This window comes from Bison bison, unplaced genomic scaffold (genome assembly GCF_000754665.1).
Source record: "Bison bison bison isolate TAMUID 2011002044 unplaced genomic scaffold, Bison_UMD1.0 scf7180017864101, whole genome shotgun sequence".
NCBI lineage: Eukaryota > Metazoa > Chordata > Mammalia > Artiodactyla > Bovidae > Bison > Bison bison.
In genome coordinates this window covers 1,651,781-1,676,570 of record NW_011494673.1, presented here as the reverse complement: position 1 = coordinate 1,676,570, position 24,790 = coordinate 1,651,781, and the positions used below count along the sequence as shown (strand labels likewise).

At 42.0% G+C, this 24,790-nt stretch overlaps 1 protein-coding gene across 4 annotated transcripts in view; it reads right to left on the bottom strand.

Moving 5' to 3' along the window:
• Positions 1–24,790, bottom strand: part of PRKCE (protein kinase C, epsilon) — a 546,168-nt gene that overhangs the window by 52,425 nt on the left and 468,953 nt on the right. The window contains exon 13 of one of the 4 annotated variants that reach the window (XM_010838630.1): positions 8,368–8,705. The exons of the other annotated variants lie outside the window; for them this stretch is intronic. Within the exon in view, the coding sequence (XP_010836932.1) occupies positions 8,513–8,705 (193 nt within the window). The 3' untranslated portion in view covers positions 8,368–8,512. Of the gene's footprint in view, positions 1–8,367; positions 8,706–24,790 lie in introns of those variants that run through there. 4 annotated transcript variants of the gene reach the window in all.

The following is a 24,790-nucleotide window of genomic DNA, read 5'->3' as shown; positions in this document are numbered from 1 at the left end:
CTCCTCCTCCTCGTCGTGAGTGGAGGAGTAGCCCAACAACAGTCCAGTTTCCTGGGTCCCTCTCTCTACTCCACCAGCCTCACAGCCCTCTGGCTGCCCTCCCTGGCACTCCCTACCTACTGCTCCACTGGAGCGGAAAACTGCACTCAGGGTATATTTTTCACTCCCTTACCTTGAAAAATTACTCTCCCCTAAACGACAAGTCCTTCTGATGACTTGCAAATCTGTTAAGTGTCATTAAGCTAAGATGGGCATTTGCAGCTTGATATATGCAACTTCCCTCAGGAACCTCCATAGACTTGTCAGAAGACTGGAGAGTTAGTGGAGGAGATGGTGCAATACCACTTTCCAAATTCTGCCTGGAGGGGGCGGAGGTTCCCTCCAGCACTCTCCTAGTGGTCACCTCTTTATCCCACCTCTGAATCCAGCCTGAGTCAGCTGCCTTTTTTTTTTTTTTTTTCTTTTTTAAACCATAGGATCATTCTTGAAGCAGAATTTGGATTTTAGTGATGTCATTCAGTTAAAATTCAGAGTGACTTGGCCGGCAATCACCAGCTGAACATATCCTCACAGTAGAGCAGGTTGTCTGGGCATAGATATGGATGAGACCCATCTGAATATAGAGTTCCAAAGAATAGCAAGGAGAGGTAAGAAAGCCTTCCTAAATGATCAATGCTAAGAAATAGAGGAAAACAACTGAATGGGAAAAACTAAAGATCTCTTCAAGAAAATTAGAGCTACCAAGGGAACATTTCATGCAAAGATGGGCACATAAAAAGAACAGAAATGGTATAGACCTAATAGAAGCAGAAGATATTAAGAAAAGGTGGCAAGAATACATGGAAGAACTATACAAAAAAGATCTTAATGACCCAAAACACCGCTATGGTGTGATCACTCACTTAGAGCCAGGCATCCTGGAATCCGAAGCCAACTGGGCCTTAGGAAGCATCACTACAGACAAAGCTAGTGGACGTGATAGAATTCCAGCTGAGATATTTCAAGTCCTAAAAGATGATGCTGTGAAAGTGCTGTACTCAATATGCCAGCAAATTTGGAAAACTCAGCAGTGGCCACAGGACTGGAAAAAGTCAGTTTTCATTCCAATCCCAAAGAAAGGCAATGCCAAAGAATGTTCAAACTACTGCACAATTGCACTCATCTCATATGCTAGCAAAGTAATGCTCAAAATTCTCCAAGTGAGGCTTCAACAGTATGGGAAACTTGAACTTCCAGATGTTCAAGCTGGATTTAGAAAAGGCAGAGGAACTAGAGATCAAATTGCCAACATCCGCTGGATCACAGAAAAAGCAAGAGAGTTTCATAAAAATATTTACTTCTGCTTCATTGACTATGCCAAAGCCTTTGACTATGTGGATCACAATAAACTGTGGAAAATTCTTTAAGAGATGGGAATACCAGACCATCTTACCTCTTCCTGAGAAATCTGTATGCAGGCCAAGAAGCAACAGTTAAAACCGGACATGGAACAATGGACTGGTTCCAAACTGGGAAAGGAATACATCAAGACTGTATATTGTCACCTTGGTTATTCATCTTATATGCAGAGTACATGATGCGAAACGTGGGGCTGGATGAAGCACAAGCTGGAATCAAGACTGCCGGCAGAAATATCAATAACCTCAGATATGCAGATGACACCACCCTTATGGCAGAAAGTTAAAAGGAATTGAGGAGGCTCTCGATCAAAGTGAAAGAAGAGAGTGAAAAAGCTGGCTTAAAACTCAACATTCAAAAAACTAAGATCATGGCATCCGGTCCCATCACTTCATGGCAAATAGATGGGGAAACAATGGAAATAGTGACAGACTTTCTTTTCTTGGGCTCCAGAATCACTGCAGGTGGTGACTGCAGCCATGAAATTAAAAGATGCTTGCTCCTTGGAAGAAAAGCTATGACCAACATAGACAGCATATTAAAAATCAGAGGCATTACTTTGCCGACAAAGGTCCATCTAGTCAAAGCTATGGTTTTTCCAGTAGTCATATATGGATGTGAGAGTTGGACCATAAAGAAGGCTGAGTGCCAAAGAATCGATGCTTTGAAATGTGGTATTGGAGAAGACTCTTAAGAGTCCCTTGGACTGCAAGGAGATCAAACCAAGTCAATCTGATGGTTTTATTTCCTATAAAGACGTACTGAACACTCCACAGTTGGTTAAATCTGTGAATATGGAACCATGAGTATGAAGGGTTGATTGTAACTTATACATGAAGTTTTTTGCATGAAGTTTATACATGAAGCTTGCATGTATAACTTTTTGCATGAACTTTTTGCTTGGTTCCTCTAATCCCTGTGCTGTTCAAGGGTCAACTGAACTGTACATATATATAATATACAGTAGGATTAATACATACCAAATACAGAGAGATGTTGGGAGTTGTATGTTGCCTATTACACAAAGTATGTCTGTAATAAAGCATCTATTATGATTAATATATATAATGAATATTTAGTATAATAATTTGTATATATATATTCATATTCTATATAATTATTTTATGTATATATAGTATAATACATGTACCTATAGGATATGTTTTACATAAAATCAATAGAAGTTTTAGTTAACTTCTTAGACTATACTCTGTCATTGGTTCCTTCCCAATTTTGCAACTTATTTTTACCTACTGGTTTATGCTAACAGGGGTAGAAACAACAATTACACTTGAAGCCTTCAGTATATACAAATGTAAAATCTGCCACCTTATCAGGCTAAAAAAAAATTTCAGGCACTAAGAGCTTCAAATAGAATGTTATTAAACAAATGCTAATTTCCTAATCTGCTGATAACTGTCAGTTTTTAATTGCCAGCGATCAGCTTTTAAGATATATATATATCTCCACAACCACATCAGCTCTTTTTTGAAACATAAATGTTCTGATTTAATGGAAAATCACTGCAGGGCACAAGTATAAACTATAAAACAATGAAAATCATAAACCCAAATGGCAGCAATTCTCAGTGAGTTTTATGACATCAGACTAAGCAGTTGCCAATCTGAAAAGCTCTGCTCTGGGCCTCACAGGTGAGCTGGCTGGCTGGGGCCAAGGGGCAAGCACAGGCAGCTTCCTGTGGGTGGCTGCCAGCAGGAACCCAAGTTGGCTGGAGTCTCCGTGGGACAGTGGGACGGTCTGCCTAGGGCTAGGAGGTTACAGGGCAGAGACTGCCCACAGGTTTCTAGCCAACTTATTTCCCTTTCATAGGAAAGACCATTTATTCATGCATTCAAATATTTACTGAACAGCTACTGTGTGACATGTACTGCTCTCATTATGGATGAAACAAATTCCCTGCCCTCATGGAGTTTACATTCTAATATGGAAATTGATAATCAATTAATATAACAATAAATAACATGTTAAGAAATGAAAGTGCTATCAATATTTTGCCTGGGATGAACTCTGGTCCATGTCCTTGTTTCTTTTCCATTAAGCGACAAGCATTTATTGAGCACCTTCTAAGTGCATGGGCCTTTGTGAGATGACTTCCAAGAGACAGAATTCTAAGATTTGGCTTCTGCCACCTGTAGGTGGAGCCAGGAGAAAATCCTAAAGCCACCGTGCTGCACCTCATGTAGAAGATCTCATCAAATTCTCCCCCAAATTCTCTGAAATGGGATTAACATCACTCCTGTTTTATGGATGGCAAAACTGAGACCTTGAGAGGGTGAACAGCTTGTCTAAAAGCCTATGGTTAGTGTCGAGGTAGGAACGAAGGCCTGCACCTTGCAGAGCGAGCTCCTAACCACACAGTCCACATGTGTCTACACTGGATGGTAGAGACCTTGGCACTGAAGGACTTCCTGAGAAGCTATAAGCTGCCCAAAGAAGGACCCACATCTGCTCCACCATCCACATCCTCCCCAGGCCCACAATGCTTGCCCCAGTGCAAGTGCCAAGAGAGGTCATTAACCCCGACAGCCTGGTTGTTCTCTGGTGCTGTCACTCCAAGATCACCCACCCAAATTTTCAGACCAGAAAGTCTTTTAGTGTGTGGTCGTCCAGCTGATTTCTAAATAATGACACTTCATTGGCTTGTCAATCTTATTTTTAATGGTCAAAAGCAGTCTAGATTTGGGGCCCTTGGAAAACTGGCTAAAGGTCATGACATAAGGATTAGGGGATGTTCACCAAAACAGGGACTCTCTGTGATGCCATGGGAGGATTAGTAAGGCAGAGAACCAGAGACCAAGCAGGAGACTGTGATGTTTCACAGATGTGAGTTTAAAGATTACTCTGACTGAATTATTATCAAGAATAATGTAAAGACAGCGACTGATGCTCACAGAGCCGCAGGCCCCTCACCTGTAAAATGGGGATAACAATACTCATGCCAAAGGCTTAATGTGATGCTTAAATGAGATCATATGTGAAGAATTCATTATGGTTCCTGGCGCAGAGTGGGTACTTGACAAAGATCAGTTTTAATTCCTTTTCATGAGCAATTTCCAAACATGATCATTCAAACCACTAGTTTCTTACTCCTCTCTAACCAACCAAAAAATGCCTATCTGCCAGAGAAACAGATTTGAAAGTCTGTTGGATTTTTTAGACTTACTACATTCTAAGTGACACTGTAAAAGAGCAACACAGTGGCAAACCACCACCACCACCGACAGAAGGGAAAACCAGAATGAGGAAATATAAATAGGAATTGTAGAATGTGGGCTATGTTGCTTAGATTTTGCCTTAATTTCCCACTCTACTTGACTTTGTTATGGGAGGAGTGGGTGGGTACCTTGGGTGTGAGTTGTGGAAGGGCATGGGACATTCAGGCATGTCCATTTTGATACTTCTAGGACTTTTGAGGCATGAGGCATGAAGGGCCTGTGAGCTGTTCAGACTGCGGTGTGCCATGGTCAAGTTTAAGAGACATGGGTGTATCCAGCCTCCTTGGTCCCTGCCCATTTTCCCCTTGATTTTCCAGCTTGCCTGTTGTGTCTATGATCTACTCTATCTCTGTCCAACAAATTCCTTTGTTGTACAAGTTAGCCAGAGCTGTGCTTACTATTAAGACCCTTGACTAACCCCCTCCCAGTCCCAGGCCAATCTAAATACCCCTCACTCACATGGGTTGCTCGTGATGACAGCTGCTCATTGTCAAAGGCTTACAAACTTGAACTATCTCAGGATCCAAGCCAATGATTTTGAGAGTGGAGAGGGCCTGCTAGTCACCATACATTCACGAAAAACTGTTGACCACTTACTCTGTGCCCAGTGCTGGTTGGGAGCTGAGACCGATATTGAGAAGAACAGTGAGGACCAGCAATACCAACTGCATTGGTCTTCATGCTCTAAGAGAAGGCTGAGGCAAATAACAGCTACTCAGTGTATGTTGACATGACCCAGCAGCTTAGAGGTTAGGATCAGATGCTGGTTTAAGGCTCTCTCCCTTAAAAAAAAAAAAAAAAAGGGTCTATACAGCTGTTTCTACTCCATCTTAAAAATAAGAAAAAACATTAAGCATATTATAAAAACCTAGAGGAATCCTCCTGTAGGACACTGTATTAAGAGATGAGGAATCCAGGGTTTTAGCAATCTGTGAAGAAAATATCAATGATGAATTGTTTAAGGGCAAGGATCAACGAGTTTGAACTGAACAAACCTGAAAGCTAAATAAAGAATCGAAACTAAAGCAGCAGAGCTACTGGGAAGGCCCAAATCTGTAGGTTTTTCTGGCCCCAAATCCTTGCTTTTTTCCATACTTTGCCCTTCAACTCCTAGGCTAAGGGTCTGGAAGCTTAAAATAGCACAAATAGACTCTAGTTTTTAAAGCTCAAGGACAACACCCATGTTTCAAAAGAGCTCATCTCGGGTAAGCCTATTAATGCTGGGTCTTAAGGAAAATGTCACTGAGCAAAGCGCGTCTTCACCGCCCAGGGCTCCTCGTCTCACCCCGTCTGTCCTGAGTGCTGCCCGGCCCCTAGGCACAGGGTCTGCTTCCCCTGTGCTCCCCGCTCTTTCCTCCCAGCTTCCCTGAGAACCTGGGGCACCACCATTCACCCTCCAGGCAAGTGGGAAGGAAACTCACAGTTGCCAAACTCTTGGGGAGACCCAAGGATACTAAAGAAAGTTTCTGCTGGGAAAAAAAAAGCTTCTACTCCAACACTACAATGGGAAATACAGAGTCAAGTATCAAGAAGCATGAAATAAAAGGTATAAATAGTAAGTGCTCATGTTTAGGTTTTTGCAGAAACTGTCCTCTGCCTAGAACACTCTTCCTCACTCCTCACTGGTCACCTCCCAGCATTTCCTGTAAGAAACTTTCATGAGCTCCTCCAGTTAGGTTCAGTGCTCCTCCTAAGAAGTGCCAAGGTATCTGGACTTCCCCCACCATACTATTCGTGACAAGGAAATGTGAATGCCTGTTTGTCTATCTCCCCCACTGGGCACAAGGAGGGGATGAAGCGACCCAGTCGAGTTCACCACTTCATCCCCACAGGACCTCTCACTGTGCCTGGGATAGATATATTCAGCACCTGCTAAAAGTGTAATGGCTGACTTCATAAAAATGAACAGAGGTGCTCAGAGGAAACCCAGAGAGAGCTCTGTGGGCTGAAGGGGGTCAGCTTCCAAGACAGGCAGCACTTGGGAGCACTTACTAAAGAAAGATCCATGAGGTAACTTTCTTCTGGAAACTTAGTGTTGTCTGTGCCACAGCTTGGATGCTAAGCTGATAAAATAACCCTGCCTAATAGACGCACTCTACAAGAACCAACCTGTTGGGCTATTAGTGCCATGGCTTGGCAGTCCCAATCCTGTTGCTTACATTTGCCCTGATGTTTGTACAGATTAACTTGCCTTGAATAATTTTTAATCATTTTAAACAAGTATTTCACTTAGATACAATGGAGACACGTACAACTGGATCTTGATTCACACTCCAGTTTATTATGGCAGTAATTATGTACAGAATGGACGTTGATTTTCATGCTTATTTAATCCTAATGTGAATTAGGAATGACTCATTGTCATAGGCTGAAACATTTGTTTTTCTCAGAGGGCGCTTACTTATGTACCTACTAAGGACCTTCACTTGTTAATTTTTTTTATTTTTGGTATGTGTTTATCGGCATGTGTGAACTTAGTAGAAGGAAATTACTTAAAGAGACTAAAAAGTTGAAAAATTTCACCAGTTACTTTGGCTAGATGAAGTGAATGACTAATTCATTTCCCTCTTGATATACTTAACCCTATCCAGGAAACTGACTTCTGTCTCTCCTACTCTCTTTAAGTTCTGCATGGTAAGAGCCAAACTCTGGACCAATATACAAACTTCAGAAAAGATTCCTTTCTTCCAGATAAATTCTCATTAACTCAAACTAGTAAACCCAATCATTGCTACCTAAAATGCAACCCCAAAGTCACTGGGGACCATGCTAGTTTTTCCTTTCTGTTAGAATATGGATCACTGAGTTCCATGGAATGTGTGAACTGTGTACAGAACATCCACTCATTTTCCAAAGACATTTCTACTAATATTTAGATAAATATAAATGCAAATCAACTGAATTCGAATTTTCTAAAGTTTGTATACATATATATGACTAAAAGGAGAAGGCAATGGCACCCCACTCCAGTACTCTTGCCTGGAAAATCCCATGGACGGAGGAGCCTGGTAGGCTGCAGTCCATGGGGTCACTAAGGGTCGGATGTGACTGAGCGACTTCACTTTCTCTTTTCATTTTCATGCATTGGAGAAGGAAATGGCAACCCACTCTGGTGTTCTTGCCTGGAGAATCCCAGGGACGGGGGAGCCTGGTGGGCTGCCATCTATGGGGTCACACAGAGTCGGACACAACTGAAGTGACTTAGCATAGCGTATGACTAAAGTCAGCGAAGTAGAATTCGAGAAATTGCTACAGAGAGAAGCGAAAGCGAAGCCACTCAGTCGTGTCCGTATTGGGCAATTAATGGCTAAAGTGGGCAAAACAAATCATTACCAAAGTGTCTTATTTGTGCCCCAGTGAGAGAATCCAAGTGTGACATTTTTTCTAGAAAAGATTTAACTGTGTGTAAGGAGTTCTTTTTGAGACTCACCATATTTACCAATTACGTGGAGGCTGCTAGTGGAGAAATATTTTTAATTGTTCAGGGTCATCTGACATTATATAAACATACAACACAATTATCCTTATCATTCACCACAAGGACTATGTAAAGATCTTTGTTAGATATAATGGAAGATCAGAGAGATATAAGACTTGTTCCCAGTCTTTAAAGTGTTTAAGTCTATCAAAGTTAGATCAATGAATGAGGTACTAAGGACCCAGAATATGCCCTCTTTCCTCCACCCAGAGGCCCTAACATGTAGAGCCATGGATTTACATGGTCATTTTTTTTTTTTTTTTTAACACAAATAGGGACATCCAGTTGGGGAGTGAACATATAATTATAGGGTAGTGTCAAGGGTACTGGTCAAATAAGGTTTCACAGAGGAGGGGGAACTTGAGTCTACTAATATCAGCTGATTAAATTGAACTATTCCTTAAGAGGTGGAGCAGGCAATGGCAACCCACTCCAGTATTCTTGCCTGGAGAATCCTATGGACAGAGGAGCCTGGCGGGCTACAGTCCATGGGGTTCCAAAGAGTTGGACACGACTGAAGAAACAGCACGTTCCTTAAGAGGAAATTCTTCCCAGATGATTGTCTATTCATACTCCTCGCGGCAGCAATGCCACTGTAATTAGAAATAAAAATAGTGCCCTCATATCTTCATTTACAAGCAAACATTTAAAAACCAGGCTTCCCTAGTGGCTCAGTCGATAAAGAATCTGCCTGCAATACGGGAGACGTGGGTTCGCTCCCTGGGTTGGGAAGATACCCTGGAGAAGGGCATGGCAACCCACCCCAGCATTCTTGCTTGGAGACTGCCCAAGGATAGAGGAGCCTGACTGGCTGCAGTCCACGGGGTTGCAAAAATTCGGACATGACTGAGTGACTGAGCACACAGCATTTAAAAACCACATGTCTAACTAGGAGACTCAGAGAAATCACTTGACTGCTATCAGTTGCTTGAAATCAGCCATGCCTTGAGTTTGCTTCCCCTTGCATCAGTATGTACCTCATAAATCTCTTCATTCATTACTGGGAACCTCATTACTCTGTGCTTGAAAAGGTGCTAATCCTCACCACCTAAGGGGAAACATCATGTAATGTAAAAACCAATATATGTGCTTTTGATCTCTGTGATACAAAACAACTCTTCAGGATCCTAAACAGTAAGTTCAGTTCAGTTGGTCAGTCATGTCTGATTCTTTGCGACCCCATAGATTGCAGCACGCCAGGCTTCCCTGTCCATCACCAACTCCCGGAGCTTGCTCAAATTCAAGTCTATTGAGTCGGTGATGCTATCCAACCATCTCATCCTCTGTCATCCCCTTCTCCTCCTGCCTTCAATCTTTCCCAGCATCAGAGTCTTTTCTAATGAGTCAGTTCTTTGCATCAGGTGGCCAAATAGTAAACAAGAGAGAAATTGTTCATTCCCCCAAGAGAAATAATTCTTTTCTTTTTGGGTCTTGCTTTTGACTCTCTCCAAATCTTTTATCTTCATTCTCTCATTGAACCTTATTCTAGTCTCACTACTCCCCAGTAACTTCCACAACTGAGAGGTAATAGTTTGAGACATTAAAGGGTGTGACTTGCTTATCTTTTCACTCTGAGTTTCCTATGAGCAGTGTGTTGACCAAAAAAAAGGGGGTGGGGGCTCAAGTGTTTTCCTTTGTAAAGCTTTTCCTTTCCTTGTATTTGCACATTTTTGCTAGTGAACTTGAGTAAACATATTTCTTAAACTTAAACATACATTACAAGAGAGGTTTCAGGCTATGACCACTGGGCAGTAAATACTGCCACAATGACCAACAGCAAGACGGTCTGGTAAAGTTTTCTAGAATCTCTCCTCCACTTTTACTAGGGAGTATTGAACTCAATTTTATAGGAAAAATAATTTGGCTTTGCTAGGTCTTCTAAGTATAATGGAGGAACATGCTTGTTGGCATAGTGCTAAGGAATATAGCCTGTGGTGTCAAAGGAGCCAGGTTCCAATGCTGCTCCCCCACTTCCTGGTTCTGGAACCTCTTGTTTTCTGTTACAACTTGAAGTCTCAGTTTCTTCATCTGTAAAATAGGGACAATGCTATCTACCTCACAGGCTGTGTTCCCAGGGGTTAAATGAAAGAACAGATGGAAAAACACTTATTGCTGGGCATGATTTAATTTCTCAATAATCATTATTAATAATTTTCAATATGAGGAGCTTCACGTACCAACCCAGACTTGGGCAAGATCAACCCAGACTTGGGCAATATCAGAGGGAGACAATGAAGGTTATGTAGATTATTTTAGCACTAAGGTCAGTTTTAAAGAGACCTAAATATAAAACTTACTTATGGTCAGAATGGTAGTAACCCCTAGGATAAGGATGGTACTGACTGAGGAGGCATCAGCCTGCTGGGCTGCAAGAAACAGTCTCTATCTCAGTCTGGGTTACATAGGTGTACAATTATGTAAAAATTCGTTAACATCTGGGAAATGCATATTTTGCTATAGGCCTATTATACCTCAGTAAGAAAAAAGAACTAGGAAGGAAAGGAGGGAGGTGGGAGGAAGGGAGGTGAAGAGGGAGGGAGGGAGGAAAGAAGGGGGGGATAAAATGGGGGCAGGCATAAATGTTTCTCTGGTCTCTTTTGCTCTTAAGTAACCCACAAACACAGTTTGGGAGAGGCCTAGTCCATGAATGAGCTGACTGATCAGAAAGAATTGTGCTCTTCCTTCTATGATCAGAGCCTAACTCCTGTTCCAAGGCACCTACGAGCACCATTTTTGGTATGTGATCAGGTGTATGAGGACAGGTTGTATGTGTTCAGAGATTGCATGCTGGTCTGACTTTAGTCTGAATATGCCTCATGACGTGTGCCAAACACCCACTGCTATATGATCCTTGTACTGAAATTGATAAGCCTGACCATCATCCCAGAATTTCACATCAACAAATTGATTGACATTCTCTAGCCATCCCCTACAAGCCCGACACAATTTCAGGTCCTGTAAGTTCCCCATGGGCACCTATACTATCTCAGAGTCCATTGTGCTGTGTGGTACAGACTGGGCAGGTGTTTGCAGACATCCACAAGTGGGTGTCAAAGATGGGGAGAGCATGCCCTGGGCACCTTGGTGTCAGAGAGAACAGACCTGGGAAACTTCTTTCAGCATGTAGGGTGGGGCCCCCCTCATGCCATAAAATGTTCAAGACAGTCTGGTCCCAAGAGGCCATAAACCATGTAATGTTTACTTTACGATGGGTGCACCAAAGTGGAAATGAAAATTGTCTGTCTGTGTGTTCTTAATCCTTTTAATCCCTAGAACACCAAACCATTGCTGGCATAAACTTCCCCATAAAAGACACTGAAAGGGTGGGGTAAGATGAAGGTGCTCCGGTTAGATCGAGTTGTGATGGCAAAATGACTTTTGAAAAAATGTGTTTTGTTTGAAATAAAATTTATCTGGAGAGGAGTGGTTTTCGTCTGGGAATGGATATTGCCACATGTTTATGGGAAACATATAGAAGACCACAGAGGTGGGAAATTAATAAGAATAGAAGATCATATTTAGGCTATTCTAGTTTTTACAATATGGATAGATTAACTATGTCTTGATTTGATATTTATCAAAAAAGAAAAAAAAGAAAAACATCCCCAACCCAACAACCTTTGGTTTTTCTAATATGGATGGTACCCTTTGAAAGAATATCCAATATAGTCTAAGAAGTTAAATTGTAGAACCTTGCTGAGTGGAAAAAAGGAGAGGAAATGTCTTCTTCTGTCTCCAAAAGGATTCAAAAAGCCTGATCTGGTTTCTTCAAGGTCTGAAAAGTCTGCAGTTCTGGCTGTACCCCACCTAAACTGCATAAGCCTTAGCAGCCAAAACAAGGGTCCTGTTAACTCATGACCTCTCCAAGCTTTAGGGTTGCATAATCGCAGAGCTCTGGAGCTGGGGCAGGGTTTATCTTCCTTGTGCTACTCACATCTCGGGCTGGACAGTTTGCTGCGGGGGCGGCCCTGTGAGTGCATCGCAGGACGTTCAGCAGCAGCCTCGGCCTCTAGCCACACCAGCAACAGCACCCCCTTTTCAGCCGCACAACCAAAACTAACTCCAGACTGTCAGTACCACTGAGAGTCTTTGTGCCAGAGGAGCATCAGGGATCACCCGCTCTAATCTCAGCAGGGGCAAAGAAACTATAGCCAATGACAGTGTTCCCAGCCTGATTTCATTGCCTTTTCCCCAAACAGGGCTGCTGTGTAAGAGTCAAATCCTTCTTTTTAAGTAGAATCAAATCCTCCTTAGTGCTATGCTAATAAGGAACCGAGTTTCTTGCTCCATTATCTAGAATGACAACACTTCTTGGAGCCTCAGGAACAAAGGGGCCTCATGGCTCTACCTGCAGATTCCAGCATGTTCCGTGCAGCGCCCAGTGAGTTTCCCATCTGCAAGCTCCCAGAGTCCTCCCAGCTGGAGGCCAGGGAATCCACAAATTTCTTGGTGGTGCTTTAAAACACATTGTAACTACAGATTTCACCTATTTGATCCAAATTCCAGCAACAGAAATTGAGAACCCTGAAGCCAAAATCAAGATTTGCTAGCTGACTTCCACTAACACACTGGGTGGGATGCGGCCTGATAGCCCCCGGTTGATGAGAGCCCAGCGCTCTCTCTGCTGATGGGACATTGTGTGTCTCTCAGTCCACTGGCTCAGAAGGTCTCATTGCAGGAGTCTTCAACTTGCTAAAAAGTGATGGTTTCTGGGAAAAGAAATCACTGGAAACAGTATTACCTCTCCTAGAACTAATATAAACCTCACTGTAAAACCAGGCAGTATGCTAAAAGCTTGGTTCTTCCTGTTCAGCCTAGAGAGATTAGGAATTGGAGGAAATTCGGAAAACATGAGCCCCCAGGACCAATAAACCATATTTGGAACCATTTGAATATATTTTATATTTACAGGAGTTATATTAAAGATAGAATTTGAATGTCTTCTTTGACCCATCCCATCCCTTATTTATAAAGATTAAATGACATCATTTAGCTAGAGTAAAGAATGCCCTAAAAAGAATAGGCTAAATTGTTTCTACCATTTAGGAAAGGGGGAAAAAAGGCAAAACCAAACCTAACAAATCCTGTTTTTTTTTTTTTTTTCCTTCACAAAAATAACAGAAGGAAAGCTGCTACTGTAATCAGCAGTGATTGCAGGCATTTCCTGTATTTTTATATCAAGCTGGTTGTTTTTTTTCCATTACATACCCAGTGAACTCCAGTTAGGTCAAGACTAGAGAAAAATAGGACCAATTATGCCTCCAAACCCACAAATCTGCCTACTTAACCCTGTTAATTTTATTGTGTTGATTCCATGGGTCCTGGTGAAAGAAAAAGCCCTATTCACTCTCCTTCTGCAGTTCCACCCCAGGTAGTCTCCAGCATCCCAAGAAGCATCTGTCCCAGACTGGGGTTCAATCACGTTGCTAAAATGAGAGGGTCCTAGGTCACAAATCTGCTTTCTCAGAAGTTACCAGGCTCCCTGGGGCCCATGCTCCAGGCCTACCTTTGGACAGGCCAATGCCTAAACCTCCAGGCCCATCACTCGTGTCCATCACTAGGATTTTCATTCTCATGTTTTACCCTCAAGAAGGTAAAAAAGGTCTTCCTTTACACGCCTCACCCTACATCTCTTTGGCTTTAAGTCACTCTCTTCCTGATTTGTGTTCTGTGGTTACAAGATTGCATTAGGAGCCTCCTTAGTGAAGTCTGTTATAATGTAGTAATAATTAAACAGTCTCGTCGCCATTTTTCTTGTTACTTCAAGGATTTCTATGAATGGGGTACTCTACTGTGTCTCTGCCTTTCCTGCCATAATTTTAATATCTTGCTTATAATACCATACATACACTGGGTTTTGCAGTTAACATGCAGTCAACATGGCAACATAATGGCCAGTATCTGTTCTCTCTTTCAAATCTTCTGAAAAGCTATGAAAACCTTCTTCACCAACCTGAAAGCATTATAAAAAGGCGAAAAGCTCTCTGGCCAACCTTGGCACTCTTTCCCCATCCCCAAGTGCCCACTCTTCTTTGTTTGTGGAGTTTCAGGTAGGTTTTCTTCTTGGCAATGCCTCTCATGCCCAGGTTAAACAAATTACTTCATCGTCTTAAGTGACGAGGCCACAGAGGAGTCTTTCCCGTTGACAATTCCGCAAAAGTGGGCTAAGGTGGTTATTCAAGATATTTTCCCTTAAGCTGTACCTATAAAGTTACTTGACTCTCTGACAGTTTATTCTTCAATTATCCATGCTATTTAACACTTTTTCTTATTGTTCATGTTAATTCCAATATCTGATGTAATAGTCAATTTCACAGACTATTAGAGCTGGGGTGGACCTTCAAGGTAAATAAAAGCCATTCTGGAATAGTTTTATGGGATTAAGGATTAGAGATGTTCTCCTAGCCTTTCTACAGTTACCTTAGATGACCCCACGCTTGAAAGTACTTTCAAGTCAAACTTGACACATTTAGAATCAACCTTGTAACCAACTGACTAATATTTAGTGATTACTTACCATGTACTTGGCTCCACATTAAGGTATTATAAGTGAATAATAATAACAATAAATAATTATAAAGCCCGTCTTATGTGTTTTTCAAGGATTACACTTCACTTCATAATCACGATAATCATACACTATCCCAGTATTTCCACTCCAGTATTCTTGCCTGGGAAATCCCATGGACAGAGCAGCCTGGCAGGCTACAGTCCATGGGATTTCAAGAGTCGGACACAACTTAGCAACTAAACCAACACATCCCAGGATTTCAGTGAGGACACTGAAGGTCAGAAGGGAAAAAGAATTGGCCAGCATGTAGAGCCAGGATCTCATAACCCCAGATGTGTCTGGTTCATAGGTATATTATCACCCAGCCAGGCTGATGCACATTGGGGTCCCTGGAGGCTACTGGGAAAGGACTGCTGAGCTTGCTGCTGCTGTCCCCTTGCTTCCTGGACCTTATGTAGAAGGTCTGTCAGAATCCATCATTTCACAGCCAATCAGAAAAATCAGGGCTTTTCTGTCATGGGCACACATTATTTTTGCTACAAAATGATGTTCAGAAACCAGATTTACTTCCAAAGGAGGACTATGAGACACAAAAGAGATATTCAAAGTAAAATCTAGAGAGGGGTATAAAAATATTCAGAGGAAAAGCAATATTTTTGCCCTGAGAATAAAGTCTCCCAGGAGGACTCTTTTAAAGCAGATGATAACACTCATTTGGATGTGTAAACTCTGCTCTGTTTGCTTAGAAAAAAATCAGTGTGTTTCCTTATGGCAGAATTGAGAAACTCCCAGCCCCTGATGCCCTCACATGCTTTCTGGAGGAGCTAATTTGACAGGGTTCCATAGTCCCTTTGGATAGTCCATTGTTTGTTTTTTTATTTTTCCACTTTCCTTCAAACATTAAATTGGGTCCTTAGCTAATAAAGATAAAATCCTTTGTTTCATGTTCCTTCTTCTATGAAATTTGACCTACAATTTTCTTTACTGCTGGCTTCCTTTTAAGCAATAGCAAGAAAAACCACCAGAAATTCTTTAGATTCTCTAAGTGAAAGGTCTTTCTGCTACCCACAGTTTTGTTTTCCCCTCTCCAAATCTAACTACCGAAGTACATCCTCTTTGCTACTTGTTTTTCTTCCTTTAATTTTAGTATAGGATGTTCATGTTTATTAAATTACTAATCTTGATGGTTAAATTATGGTCACTGGCCAAGCACAGGGCAGAGTGGGGACAAACATATGGAGCATAAACCTGTCTGGTAGGCACGTGAAGGCTGTGGGTTAGGGTCATTATTATTAGCACAGATCATCAGTAAAATGGTTCACTTGACTTCTTTTTTGTTATATGTATTCATTTACTTTTTAGATTCCACATACAAGTGGTAACACACAGTATGTCTTTCTCTGTCTGACTTATTTCACTAAGCATAATACTCTCCAGGTTCACCCACGTTGTTGCCAGTGGCAAAATTTCAGTATTTTCTATAGCGTAAATAGAGTAGTATTCCATTGTATATATATACCACATCTTCTTTATCCATGCTCTGTCAATGGACACTTAGGTTGCTTCCATATTTTCAGTTCAGTTCAGTTCAGTCGCTCAGTCTTGTCCGACTCTTTGTGACTCCATAAATCACAGCACACCAGGCTTCCTTGTCCATCACCAGCTCCCAGAGTCTACCCAAACTCATGTCCATCGAGTTGGTGATGCCATCCAGCCATCTCATCCTCTGTTGTCCCCTTCTCCTCCTGCCCCCAATCCCTCCCAGCATCAGGGTCTTTTCCAATGAGTCAACTCTTCGCATGAGGTGGCCAAAGTATTGGAGTTTTAGCTTCAGCATTAGTCCTTCCAATGAACACCCAGGGCTGATCTCCTTTAGGATGGACTGGTTGGATCTCCTTGCAGTCCAAGGGACTCTCAAGAGTCTTCTCCAACACCACAGTTCAAAGGCATCAATTCTTCGGTGCTCAGCTTTCTTCACAGTCCAACTCTCACATCCATACATGACTACTGGAAAAACCATAACCTCGACTAGATGGACCTTTGTTGGCAAAGTAATGTCTCTGCTTTTGAATATGCTATCTAGGTTGGTCATAACTTTCCTTCCAAGGAGTAAATGTCTTTTAATTTCATGGCTGCAGTCACCATTTGCAGTGATTTTGGAGCCCCAAAAATAAAGTCTGACACTGTTTCCACTGTTTCCCCATCTATTTGCCATGAAGTGATGGGACCAGATGCCATGATCTTCATTTTCTGAATGTTGAGCTTTAAGCTAATTTTTTCACTCTCCTCTTTCACTTTCATCAAGACGCTTTTTAGTTCCTCTTTACTTTCTGCCATAAGGGTGGTGTCATCTGTATATCTGAGGTTATTGATATTTCTCCTGGAAATCTTGATTCCAGCGTGTGCTTCTTCCAGCCCAGCGTTTCTCAAGATGTACTCTGCATATAAGTTAAATAAGCAGGGTGACAATATACAGCCTTGACGTACTCCTTTTCCTATTTGGAACCAGTCTGTTGTTCCATGTCCAGTCCTAACTGTTGCTTCCTGACCTGCATATAGGTTTCTCAAGAGGCAGGTCAGGTGGTCTAGTATTCCCATCTCTTTCAGAATTTTCCACAGTTTATTGTGATCCACACAGTCAAAGGCTTTGGCATAGTCAATAAAGCAGAAATAGATGTTTTTCTGGAACTCTCTTGCTTTTTTGATGATCCAGCAGATGTTGGCAATTTGATCTCTGGTTCCTCTGCCTTTTCTAAAACCAACTTAAACATCTGGAAGTTCTATGGAAAATAATGCTGCTATGAAACCTGGGGTACATGTATCCTTTTGAATGACTGTTTTTGTTTTCTTCCATTGGTTTCTGCTAAGAGCAGATGCGGGTGGGGAGAATACCATCAGAATATCCCAACCTTCTTATTTCATAATTGTTCCAAGGTGTTAACAGTACTGGGTCACCAACAGCTCACCAGTCTGGTCTCACAGTTTTCATCATCATCTTATTTTATTTGAAACTAGGATGAAAGCATCCAGGCAACAGTTACTGAGTTGCTTATTACTCTGGATGTTTTAGATTAGGATTCAAGACTTCTCCTGTGGGTTGTGGTTGCAATTCATATCCATGTAGGCACACTGTTCTCTGAGAAGTTCTAAAAGGCATCGCTCATTTGACAATCTCTATGTCAGGAACGTGCCCACCTACAGAACAGAGATAACCTTCTTAAACTGGCTTACCTCATATACAGCCCTTTCTGGGCAGCTTGGAGGACCCAAAAGGAGGAAAGGTCATGTTCCCAGACCTCCAACTGCTAACAATTTAAATTTGGAGACATACGAACAAAAGTGAAACCTTTCTAGACTGAGCAAGCTCTACCTCCTTAGCACAGTCTGAAATCCCATAAGCCACTGTACAAATAAATGCTCATTCACCTTTGGGAAATCTTACCCTAATCTTCCTGGCCCTGTAATATTATAAAGCAAGTTTTTTCTTTCTGTAACTTTAGGCCTTTGGTTCCTCATTGTGAGAAATTTTTAGTCTTATAATGAAAAACAAAACAAAAATAGAGCCTTATACACAAAGATGGCTGGGTGACATCACTCATGCAATGGACATGACCTTGGGCAAACTTCAGGAGACAGTGAGGGACAGGGAGGCCTGACACGCTGCAGTCCACCGGGTTGCAAAGAGTCCGACATGACTGGGCGACTGAACAACAATATACACAAAGATAAAAGGAAAGAAGGCAAATGATGGGAAAGAGCTAAGCTGCATTCCCTAGGGTACAAGCTATAATGAGGTGGTAATTACAGAGGGGCAAAGGAGCCTGTGTCTGATTCTAAGTGGGTTCTAAATATAGCTGTGCATCTTGCTTCCACCCAAAACACTGATTTGTAATTCAGACAAACACACAAATAGAACTCAGGAGCTATGAAGCCAGCACTGCTTCACACAGACAGCTCCTAAATCTGGCCTCCTGCAGGCAAAGGTGTATCTCTGATGGCTGGTACCCTGCTGTATGCACACAAATGCACCTTTGACAATAAAAGGTCCGCACTGGAGAATTCCATGACATCTGTAGGAAAGTGGGGCTTCTGGATTCCTTACACCCCTTGGTTTATTCTTCTAGCCATGGGCTCAGCGGCTCAGGTTTCTGGATAAGACACACTGGGTGGACATTTTTCACTGGGGCTTGGGGGTCTAATGAGATGTGGATTTTTTTGTGCAAAAAATAAGTTAGGTTTTCAGACTCTCACCAATAGGACACACTTCTACTATCTCACAGGAACCTGGAAAAGATGGAAAGCAGAGTCTGGGAACAGGTCCTATTTGTGGAAGCTTGCAAAGTCCAAGGTGACTGGCTGAAAACTTTGTTCTGCTTTGGGTAGTGGATAACTTGTGAAATAAGTTCCCCTGACCCCTTCCAGGGCTTAGACTGATGCTTGATTTCCACTGTGGCCCAGGAGGGACATAGGATGGAGAAATGGCACTCCAGGGCTGCCATTCATATGGACCAAACTCACGAAATGTTGGAAACTTTGTGGAACTGCCCCTGCCTCTCCTCAGCAGCCCCTGGCAATAGGACAGGATTTCCTGGGATCTTCTATCTCTTGTGAAAAGGGATACCCAAATATATATTATTGAGGCCTGAAATCCTTTTTCTCCAAATCCTGCCCTTTTCTTGGTTTGGATGATCCAGATAATTGCTCTAATTCCTGCCCCCCCTTTTTTTAATTCATGTCAGTATATCACAAAATTCCCACTGAATCATAAAGTACAGCAAAGTACATAACTTAAGCTGTTAAGTACAGCTTAACCTCTCTCGAGGTTAAGAATTTTAGATTTTTCTAGAAATTGTAACTCTAGAAGGGCACTGTTGTTTCCAGCTATATTGGCCAGGTGATGCCCAGCCTCTGGAAAGGTTGCAGCCTTGACTTAGAAAAGTCATGAACAAAAGTTCCCAACCAGAGAAAACTATACTGACAGAGAAATTTCCTCTAGGCAGACCTAGCTCTTCTCATATTTAGTTTGATGCTGACATATTCTCCACTACCATGAAACAGAGCCGAGCACTGTAGGATTCTTCTGCCAATGGATGTCCCCTGCTCATCTGGGTCCAAAGGCCCAGCCTGGTGTTATTCAGACTCTAAAGATGTAAAAGGTCTGTCTACTCAAAGCTATGGTTTTTCCAGGAGTCATGTATGGATATGAGAGTTGGACCATAAAGAAGGCTGAGCGCAGAATTGATGATTTTGAACTGTGGTGTTGGAGAAGACTCTTAAGAGTCCCTTGGACTGCAAGGAGATCAAACCAGTTAATCCTAAAGGAAATCGGTCCTGAACATTCATTGGAAGGACTGGTGCTGAAGTGCCAATACTTTGGCCACCTGATGTGAAGAACTGACTCACTGGAAAAGACCCTGATGCTGGGAAAGACTGAAGGCAGGAGGAGAAGGGGATGACAGAGGATGAGATGGTTGGATGGCATCACCGACTCGATGGATGTGAGTTTGAGTGAACTCCAGGAGTTGGTGATGGACAGGGAGGCCTGGTGTGCTGCAGTCCATGGGGCTGCAAAAAGTCAGACATGACTGAGCGACTGAACTGAATTTAACTGAGGAGTGAAGAGAGAGGTGGTAATTCATTCCCATTAAACCCAAACTGGATTCAGAAAACAAAAATACAGGAGACAAATGAATAAGGAAGTAAAGGAAAATGAATAATTCGCATTATCTAGAATATTCCTGAGGAGAAAGCTGCAGAGTTTAAGCACAATCACCTATCTAGGGCCCCCGCAACAGAACCAATGAATATGCAGCTAGTGTTCTATCAGGAGTCACTGCTTTATGATGCATGTGAGAAGGATGGCTGCCCTCATGTGGCCCCTGCTGCCTGGATCAATTAGTATCTCTTTTAGCCCTAGAGCAGACCCTCTCCAGGGCTAAGAGGGAACCCCGAATGTGAGAAATGTTAGGAAGTAGCCCCTTTCCTCACTGCCAAATCTACCTGGAGAGATTGGTCCCTATGGTTCAGGGCATTTCCCCTGCTAATGTTTAAATTCTCTGTACCCATCAGGTCCTGCCTAGAGTTTTCAGCTCAGAAAGGGATACTGAGGCACAGTAAGCTCTAATTTAGAGAAATTGATAGGATGACAACTGATAAACATAATAGCTATGATTTGGGCACTTGCTGTGTCCTAACCATATTCTGCAAGGAAGGTATTGATATAAACATTTCACACATAAGGAAACTGAGACTGAGAGAGGTTAATACATTTCTCAAGGTCATTTCTCTGTAAGTGATGAATCTAGGATTCAAATACAGCACTATCCGATCTCAGAGTTTTGTATTTAAATATGGACTACAGAACAAACAGGCCAAGAGAACATATTTACAGTAAGTGACCACAAAAAAACTCAATCCGGGACCATATACTTACGTATTTAGGGTAGTTATTCTCAACTGTGATGCAGTGATAGAACTGGGGTGTCCAGGTCAGCTTTGAGATCAGAGAGTAACTGGACAGGACTAATACAGTAATTATGATAATGGTTAATAGTCACTGCCCACTGCCATACCGAACACTGCACTAAGTACTTTGATGCACAGCCCTATTTAAGCCCCACAACCTCCTTATGGGGGAGCAGTACTATGACTATGGTTCATAAATTCTAGAACACACTTTTTTTTTTTACATTTTAATAATTTTGAATTTAAGGTGCATCTTACAATTACAATTGGCAATTTTTCTTTTTAATTAAAAAAAAAAGCAACAGCAGGGGCAAGGGGAAACAAAAAACAAATGTAATTAATAAAAAATCATTAAAAATGATAGATATCAATCCTACTCTATCAATAATCACTTCATGTGTGAATGGTCTAAATACATCAATTAAAAGACAGATTGTCAGAGTGGATTAAGAAACAACAAACAGGACCCAACTATGTGTTGTCTATAAGAAACACACATTAAATAATAAAGATTCAGATAGATTAAAAGTGAAAGGATGGAGAAAGCAATACCAGGCTGACATTAATCATAAGAAAGCTGAGCTATCTATATTGATTTCAGACAAAGCAGACTTCACAATATGAGAAATTATCAGGAATAAGGTACATTATATAATAATGGCATCAATTCTTCAGGATGACCTAAAGATCCTAAACATGAATGTACTGAACAACAGAATATCTAAATAGAGGTAAAAACTGATAGAACTCAGAACCACAGTTAGATATACACCACAACCAGTGGGATATGTCATCAAAAAAGAGAGACAATGGTAAGTGTTGGTGAGGATGGGAAGAAACTAGAACCTTCACTTGTTGCTGGTGGGAATGCACAATGGTGCAGACACTTTGGAAAACAGTTTGACAGTCCTTCAAAAACTTACACCATTTGACCCAGCAATTCTATTCCTAGGTTAGATAAATGGAAACGTATGTCCACTCAATGACTTGGAGAGCAGTATTAATAGCAGCAGGTGGACAACCCAAGGGCCCATCAATTGATAAATGAATAAACAAAATGTGGTATACCAATACAACATAACATTCAGTTCAGTTCAGTTCAGTCGCTCAGTCGTGTCTGACTCTTTGCAACCCCATGAACTGCAGCACGCCAGGCCTCCCTGTCCATCACCAACTCTCGGAGTTCACTCAGACTCACGCCCATCGAGTCGGTGATGCTATCCAGCCATCTCATCCTCTGTCGTCCCCTTCTCCTCCTGCCCCCAATCCCTCCCAGTATCAGAGTCTTTTCCAATGAGTCAACTCTTCTCTTGAGGTGGCCAAAGTACTGGAGTTTCAGCTTTAGCATCAGTCCTTCCAAAGAAATCCCAGGGCTGATCTCCTTCAGAATGGACTAGGTTGGATCTCCTTGCAGTCCAAGGGACTCTCAAGAGTCTTCTCCAACACCACAGTTCAAAAGCATCAATTCTTTGGCTCTCAGCTGTCTTCACAGTCCAACTCTCACATCCATACATGACCACTGGAAAAACCATAGCCTTGACTAGATGGACCTTTGTTGGCAAAGTAATGTCTCTGCTTTTGAATATGCTATCTAGGTTGGTCATAACTTTCCTTCCAAGGAGTAAGCATCTTTTAATTTCATGGCTGCAGTCACCATCTGCAGTGATTTTGGAGCCCCCAAAAATAAAGTCTGACACTGTTTCCACTGTTTCCCCATCTATTTGCCATGAAGTGATGGGACCACATGCCATGATCCTCATTTTCTGAATGTTAAGCTTTAAGCCAACTTTTTCACTCTCCTCTTTCACTTTCATCAAGAGGCTTTTTAGTTCCTCTTATTCAGCCATAAAAAGGAATGAAGGACTGAAACATGCTACAATATGTATAAACCTTGAAAATATGCTCTCTCTCTCTCTCTCTCTCTCTCTCTATATATATATATATATATAAAAGCCAGTTACAAAACACTGCATACTGTATGATTCCATTTATATGCAATGTCCAGAGTAGGAAAATCTTCAGAGAAAGTCGACTGCCTAGGGCTGGGGAAGAGGATAGGGGAGGACCGGGGGATGATGGGTAAAAAACATGGAGCTTTTTTTGGAGGAATGAAAATACTTTGGTGAGAGTTGCACAATTGTGGGAATATATTAAAAACGTATTTGTATACTTTCAGTGGGTGAACTGTATGGTATGTAAATTAAATTGCAACAAAACTGTTAGAAAAAAGATTGAACTGAAAGGAGAAATGCACAAATACCTTCTTTTAGTGATACATCAAGCAGACAGGAAACCAACAAGGATATAGTTGACTTGAACAGTGCTGCCCAACTTAATCTATAGATTTCATTTTATAGCAGGGTACTGATAAATATGTAGAAACAGTTCTCCAGAGGAAATAAGCTTTGATCTGTAGCAGTTGATGATTTCCATAGTACAAATACTCCCACCATAGGTGATATCAACCTACTAATAAAATGTCACTGACCATGGAGTTAGTTGGGAAGAGATGCTCATAGCTCTCCCCTCTTTGGTGGTTTAGTCACTAAGTCTTGTCCGACTCTTTGGGATCCCCTGTACTGTAGCCCACCAGGCTCCCCTGTCCACGGAGTTTTCCAGGCAAGAATACTGGAGTGACCTGCCATTTCCTTCTCCAGGGGATCTTTCAGACCCAGAGATTGAATCTGAGTCTCCTGCATTGGCAGGCAGATTCTTTACTGCTGAGCCCCCAGGGAAGCCCCTTTCCCCTTTGGTGCCAGCTCACAAATCAGATTGCTAAATTTTCAAGAGCTTTGTGAGCTGATTGTGAAATGCGGGTAGCTTGAAATCCACCCCACCCCAGAGGAAATATTTACACTATGGAAATCAACTGCAAATCAGGTATTTCTGCTTGTTTATTTGGAGTCATTTATCAGCCCATACTATCAACAAACACCAGAGTTCCCACTCATGGTTCGTCCTACATTACCAAGAGATTGAATGACTTTGGACAAGTCACACCACATCCCTGACTTTCAGTTTATTCACCTATAAAAGATGGAGCTGGAGTAGTTGACCTTCAAGTTTACTTACATCTCTGAAATTCTATTATATAGTCAGCCCCTCTTCCGTAATTCCCACATATAACACAACCAAACAGCACATCAGTGTGAATTCATGTGACTTCAGACAGTCATTCTATGCCCCTCAGGATGGGGTGGGTCCATGCCCTCCCCTCAGGTCTCATTGTTCACCAAGATTCCCTTTGTGTTTTGAGAAGCAGGCCTGTAGAAATTCCTTAGACCCACAGACACTTCTGGTGCCCTGCCCACCCAAGCCTTCATACATCCTGTTCCCACTCTGTGGTCCACTCTCCTATGACCTCTTACTCTGGCCAACTCCTACTGACTCGATAGGGGCCCTCCTGGAAGAGATCACTACCCCGAGAAAACCTTCCTTGGTTTTCTTCATCCAGCCAAGCCATCTCTGCCATGTAGTTTCTGGCACCCTATCCTCTCCGGATCACCATCCTCATCAGTTTTTTTAAATTGTTATTGTCCATTTTATTGTCTGGCATCCCCACCCAAACTTAAGGGCTAGGAGGGCAGAGAATGTGTGTCTTTCTCTTTTCATGGTATCTGCATGAATACACCAATACAACTCCTGATACACTAAGGAGGCTTCACAATCATTGTTGACTGAATAAATGAGTAGGTCACAGCT